Genomic DNA, 6,182 nt, shown 5'->3' on the forward strand with positions numbered 1-6,182 from the left:
GATGAGGCAAGAAGGCTCGGTCGCACCCCCATCCGAACGGGAGAGCAACCAGAAGCATCAGGAAGAGGGGCTGACTAGCTCGTTTGCACCCCTTTCAAACGTTGTTGCGAATGAGCCTCACAGGAGCCTAGTCTGAGATGATCGGTTGCACTCCCATTTGAATGGGGTGCATAGCAAACATATCTGGAGTCTTGTCGAGACGATCTGTTATACTTTCGTTCAAATGGGAGTGCGATCGAGATACCCCTGTGCTCTTGCCAAATCAACTGGTTGCACTCATGTTCGAACGAGGTGCATAGCAAACATGTTTGGAGCCTTGCCGAGATGACCGGTTGGCTTCCATTGGAATGAGAGTGCAACCGAGACGCCCCTAATATGTATTTCTTTGAATTTCTAATTTCCATACGTAGTTTATCTTTTACCTTACATAGCAAACTTCTTGTTTAGGTTATTAATTTTCTTTTTAGATATAGGGAGGAATGGCTCGGTGGTGCTGTGTCTCTTTCTTAATCGATCCCTTCAATTTTGTTATTTGCTCTGCTTTGGACTTTTGGCGATCGTTACCTTTCATTTTTTTTTTTCCACTTAATATATATAGTTCTTAAACATACTTTTGTTTTGTATATTTATGGGGACACGGATACAATCCCTCTATGCTCCTTTGATTTACAATTATATATATATATATGTTATTTACTGAGTGAATTACATTTTCAGTCCCCAATAAATAAAAGAAAATAAATTATATGGAGGAGTCTTTTACCAGCTGCAGCGGCTTTGTTTCCTAATTTCATTGGGGTTGGGGTGACGTTTTGGCCGCTTCCATTTTCTATCGCCTTGCTGTTTTTAGATCGTTGCAGTTTATTTTCTTATTTTGAGAATTTTAATAGGATTTAACAGAAATTTTAAAGGGGTATTAAGATTGAAAAAAAAATTAAAAAATTGATACCTTAAATTGACACTTTTTAAAATTTGAATATCATTTTTTAAAAGTGATAAAAAATTAAAAATTATAAGTGAAGTTGTTCCTAAATATAGTAAATCACTTATATTTATCCTTGTTTAGTTAATGGTTTAACAGTTATATGGACTTGTCCTGTATGAAAAATGAATGCTTTTTCTGTGTCAATTTTTATTTTTATTTTTGGAAAACAGATGTAAAGATTTGTACTCATTATTTAAAGATATTTTTCTTTCAACAGTTTTAATTGTATAATCATTTTAAAAAAGGTGATTTAGAAGAAAAAGTAGATAGTTTGTCAACTTGGGTTGTAAGTACTTGTGGGATATTTCACTCCTATAAAATTTCTTTTTAAATTTATGACATTAAATCCTTTATGGTTAATTATCTCATATGCTTAAAGGACACATGACACTTTTAGAAATTAAGATAAATGAATTTTTATAATACACTTTGTAGGGGTATACATGCGGGCAAATATTAACTGTCTGTATTCGTAACTATCCGCACATGTGATTAGCAAAAACCACTACTCTTATATGTGGATGCGGACAGCGATCTTAAATATCCGCATCCGCATACTTTTTATATATACATATACTCTTTATATATATATATATAAAATTCACCAAAATAAAGTTGTTTTGGATTATATATAAGTTATGCTTAACATTGGTTTGGTTGATTGTGTTGTTTTCTCGTGTAACACTTAGGCAAAAAAACAAAAGTAATGGAAATCAATAATAGGCTCAAAAGATCCATAACCTAATATGCGGACAATAACTGTGCGGATCCGGTTACTAAAAATATGATGCAGATAAACGTGACATCCGTGTTTTATGGATGCGGTTGCGAATTTTACAAATAACCACATCCGCATATAAACCCTTAACAATTTGTAAGAAATTTTTATATCTCAAACAATTTTCTACGTGCCTTAACCCATAGAATAGGGGCACATATATAGCCGTACTTCCATGGAGAGGGTGGAGGAAGAAATGGAGTTACGCAAAAGTGTTACTCATCAAGAGTTAGGCATAAATGACATGCACCAAAACCAGGCATGTAATGCTTGGCTTTGTAATGTGCCTTTAGAAAAACATGGATTACCATTTTACTCCTCTCCTACATGATTGGCGGCTAATATGGGAAGGGAAAAACTGGACCAAACATTGTTGGATTGGAATCATCAGGCCGGTCAGTTTGGGCCGACTGAAGGACCACCCCTAGCCATAATAACAAAAAAATATAAATAAATAAATAAATAAAAGATTGGTTGTCTTTTATGATTGTGCAAGTTTAATATGGTTCTTCCTCTTATCTCTGCCCGTTTCTCTTTGGGCAGTGTAAGTGAGAGGTACTCCTCTGTCCAGATAGGAGATCCTTGCCCGAGCTGAGACTCAACCTATGGGACCCTTTGCGCGGGCAAGGGCTCTCTTGCTTGAGCAAAGAGTCCTTATCACAATTCTTATTTTTATCCCTGCCTTCTCTTCTTTGGGCACAGAATAATGGGGAATCCGAATCCACTATTTTGTCCACTTAAGTGGCTCTATCTTGGTGGAAGAAAAACCATGGTCGTTCTATCTCTGAGCCAAACTCTCACATTATAACGATTCATATAGCAAAGTGAAGATTGAAGTCCGTTTAGAGCTTGTTTGGAATTGCATCGGAAAATAGAGCTTTTAAAGTAAAAAAAAAAAAGAAGAAAAAAAAAATACTTATGGAGATTTTTATTAAACAAACAAACTTTTAGTTTGGCACAACTTTTTAAGCACTAAAAGTCTAAAAGTGTTTTTTAAGCACTAAAAGTGCGTTTTAAGCTTCCTAATACAATCACAAACAAACTCTTAGACGTAAACAACATCATTTTGAGAGATGTTAGAGTCCATGCTTAAATCCTTTAGCTCCCATCAGCTACTCCGAGAGGTGAAAAGAAAGGGAGTGGGGAAAGAGGAAGGAATGAGAGCTGAACATTCCAACTTTATCTCCCATTTACGAGCCTTGGTAAGTAAGCAAAACCAATATTCTAAAATTTAAGAACGTGTCAGGGCTGTCGAAGTGATTGCAGCAACTAAGATCAAATTATTAGAAGGATAGAAACAAATTAAGAAAAGTCCAAGTTTTGAAACAGTAGAAGGGAATCAAAGGGATGCATATATACAAGCCAAACACTCTCAAAAAGAAGAAGAAACTTCATTATGTAATGGAAGAATTGAAGGTTATGGATGGACAGCTTTAGCCATGCCAAAAGCGGCTGCAGAGGCAATGGCTCCAATGAGAGCAGTTTGCAAGGCACTGGTGATGGGCTTATTATCTGTGAAGTAACCCTTGGCATAGCCGAAGATTAGCAATGCCAATAAGGTCAGCACAGCAGAAGCAACCATAGCATCTCTAGCTCTTGGAATGAACATATAAGGAATCAGGGGTACCAACCCACCCAAGATGTAAGCAATGGCGATTGTTAATGCACTCTGCAGTGCTCTTTTTGGATCAGGCTTCTCTAATCCAAGTTCAAACCTGCATCAGTCAAACGGTTTTCCTTGTTATTTATTTTGTTGTCATTATGTTTAAGAGAAGACATATTTACTGGATAATCAGAAAAAAGTCTTAACGAAAAACTCAATGCAGAGAAAGGGATCTATGTAGAAAAGTGTGACAATTGTGAGAGAGTAAGTCAAAAGAGTAATTCTATTTAGTAGGCTGTTATATGACTACCATATAACTTGATAATCTGACAGTAAAAATTAGCTATTAGATCCGTACAACACTTGTTTGTTTTCTTTGTTTGGTTCAAATCATATCAGATTGTCTTCACCATCCACTTATACTTTACTTATAAGGTAACCTTTAGTAACTGATTACTAAAATAAGACCAAATATGAAAGGTAAATGGATAAATATATGCATCAACTTTGTTTAATGCCCTAAGAGCATTAGCAGCAGACAACCAACAATTTTTCTTAAATTTAGAGAACAAAACTACTTGCTTTCCTATCTAAAAATACTCCACAATAACTTTTCTTAATTTTTTCCTAAACCATTAAAATATTATTTCTTTTACTTCTACTTTATTTTTTCATTTCATTTCATTATTATAAGGAGAAGAGATGTGAGAGGGGAGAGAATTAAGTTTATGATTATAATAATCATCGAGAATGTTACGGTGCTTTCTAATGCTCTAGCATTCTCAATATCTAAAAAACTAGTAGATAATTTACTGTAGATAATTTATTTTTTGACATTTTTCTTGTATTCAGAGAAAAGAACTACCTATAAAATATCTCCTACTACTACTGCAACAAAGGAAGGGAAAGGAAAAGAAGATGTCATAATCAAAGAATTTGGATCCTCTCTACTCCAAATGAAGAAAGGGCTCAACTCAACTTCACATCATTATTTCCCCACTTGCTTTTAGGCATGACCTGGCCTGGGAGCCCGGACCACATGGCCTTGTCCACATTTCAAAAAGTAAAACCAACCTTTTTAGCAAATATTACAGAAGCAAAAGTTGCTTTTCTTTCATTCGGTCATCACGGTGTGAACTGTTCTTTTCGATCCAGCTTCATAGTTCATACCAACTAATATAGTATATAAACATGAAACAATTTTAGATATACGATATAACAAGTATAGCAAATAAAATGTTGGGATATTCTTGAATCTACATTTCAATTTTCTTCAGAATTCAGTAATTGAACCACCCCCCCCCCCCCCCCCCCCCCCCCCCTCCAAAAAAAAAGAAAAAAAAAAGAAGGAACTTACTTCATCATGAAATCAACCCATGCCTGGGGCTTCTTCCTGAGAGCGTTCACAACGGGGCCATATTCATGGGGCTCTATCCCATACTGTGCCAGTATCTCCGCCACCTCCGCCGCCTCTACAATTTATAATTAATACTCCCATCACGCATCAATTAAGCAATTTTGCTTTCACGTTTACATTAATATATACGGGGGATACCGGAATTATAATAGACGAAAATTTGTAAAAGAAATGAAAAAGTTGGGACCTGTATCAGGAACCGCAACGATTTCTTCTTCCTCTCTCCTCAGTTCCCTCACGTAGTGATCAGCTTCGCTTTTTGCCGCAAGATATCTGCCCAAATCCCCATAACCAGTAGAAATTAATGTTATATAATCACATATGAAATTTTTAATTTAAATGAATCGTATACTTTTTTTTTCAGATTCGAACCTTTTTTTTTCTTTTTTTTTCAAAGATAAAGATTCGAACTCTTAAATGAATATACACGAATTTTATGTTGGAAAAAAAAGGAAGGAGTAATTTTCAATTAATCTGACAATTAAATTACGCGTGAATCGAATTTCGTTTGATCAAGATCCGATTATTAGAACTTTATGGTATAGATTTGATCTTATTTTCTTATTTCGTCTTTCTTGTTTATTCAAGTTGTAAAGCGTCAAGACTGAAAAGCATTTGGCTCTTAAATTACAATTTCTTTCGTTTTCCTACATTTTTCTCAGTAACCAAGCAGGGAGAAATGAAAACAATCATATAAAATACTGACTCGAAGATTATATATATATATATATATATCTCACCCTCCAAGTCCCATGGAGATAGCGCCGGCGGCGACTTCGGCGATGCCGGCAGTGAGGACGATGGAGGACGTGGCATTGGCGCCGGACAAGCCAGCGGCAAGAGCGAAGGGCACGGTGAGTCCGTCGGAAACGCCGATGATGATGTCACGAACGATCTCCCCGGCAGTGAAGTGCTTCTCTTTGTGTTGGTTGAGCAGCCTTTGCTTCTCGGGCTCCAGGGTTCTTCTTTCTTCGCTGGCGGCCATTGAAGAATTAGCAGTGATTTGAGCTTCAGAGAGGGTAACAACTAAAACAACAACAGACGAGAATATTGGGAGCGTTATATTAATGATATCGTCTGTATGTGTATAAATTCAACAAACACGTTAAAGATTCCTTACACCGGAAAGCTGTTCGTCTTTATTTGTCCTATTTGATGTGGTAACAGACTAAAACAGTTCAGTACTGTTGAATATTTCTTTCTTCCTTTTAAGAAGGAAAAAGACAAAACAATATATTAATTTTAAATTGGAGTTGGGCTCTTCTGTTGTGTTGGGGGTGGTATGGTAATTGTGACTTGTCGTTTGTTACAAATTGCTCATCAAATTTTTTAACCTTTTTTTTTTTTTTTTTTAACCTTTTTTTTTTTTTTTTGGGTGAAATAGTTCAATATTTTTGGA

General features: G+C 35.7%; 1 protein-coding gene across 2 annotated transcripts; it reads right to left on the minus strand.

Moving 5' to 3' along the window:
- Positions 1 to 3,023: 3,023 nt before the first annotated feature.
- LOC133858711 (vacuolar iron transporter 1) lies at positions 3,024 to 5,981 on the minus strand. 2 transcript variants are annotated; one of them, XM_062294180.1, is made up of 5 exons: positions 5,904 to 5,981; positions 5,524 to 5,809; positions 4,971 to 5,056; positions 4,724 to 4,838; positions 3,024 to 3,478 (listed from the first exon to the last, which is right to left on the minus strand). In XM_062294180.1, exons 2-5 carry the CDS (start codon positions 5,766 to 5,768, stop codon positions 3,181 to 3,183), a joined length of 744 nt encoding a protein of 247 aa, XP_062150164.1. In that variant the 5' UTR covers positions 5,769 to 5,809; positions 5,904 to 5,981; the 3' UTR covers positions 3,024 to 3,180. The 2 variants fall into 2 exon arrangements, with proteins under 2 accessions (XP_062150164.1, XP_062150163.1); XM_062294179.1 differs by lacking the exon at positions 5,904 to 5,981 and having other exon boundaries at positions 5,524 to 5,894.
- Positions 5,982 to 6,182: the final 201 nt, after the last annotated feature.

This window comes from Alnus glutinosa, chromosome 1 (assembly GCF_958979055.1).
Source record: "Alnus glutinosa chromosome 1, dhAlnGlut1.1, whole genome shotgun sequence".
Taxonomy (NCBI): Eukaryota; Viridiplantae; Streptophyta; class Magnoliopsida; order Fagales; family Betulaceae; genus Alnus; species Alnus glutinosa.

What these genes read in the sequence shown, in the direction of transcription:
- LOC133858711 (XM_062294180.1), bottom strand. Translation starts at nt 5,768, where the DNA reads ATGGCCGCCAGCGAAGAAAGAAGAACCCTGGAGCCCGAGAAGCAAAGG. An exon ending in CGTTGCGGTTCCTGATACAG is followed by an intron (nt 4,839 to 4,970) that starts GTCCCAACTTTT and finishes TATAAATTGTAG; the next exon opens with AGGCGGCGGAGGTGGCGGAG. An exon ending in TGGGTTGATTTCATGATGAA is followed by an intron (nt 3,479 to 4,723) that starts GTAAGTTCCTTC and finishes TGACTGATGCAG; the next exon opens with GTTTGAACTTGGATTAGAGA.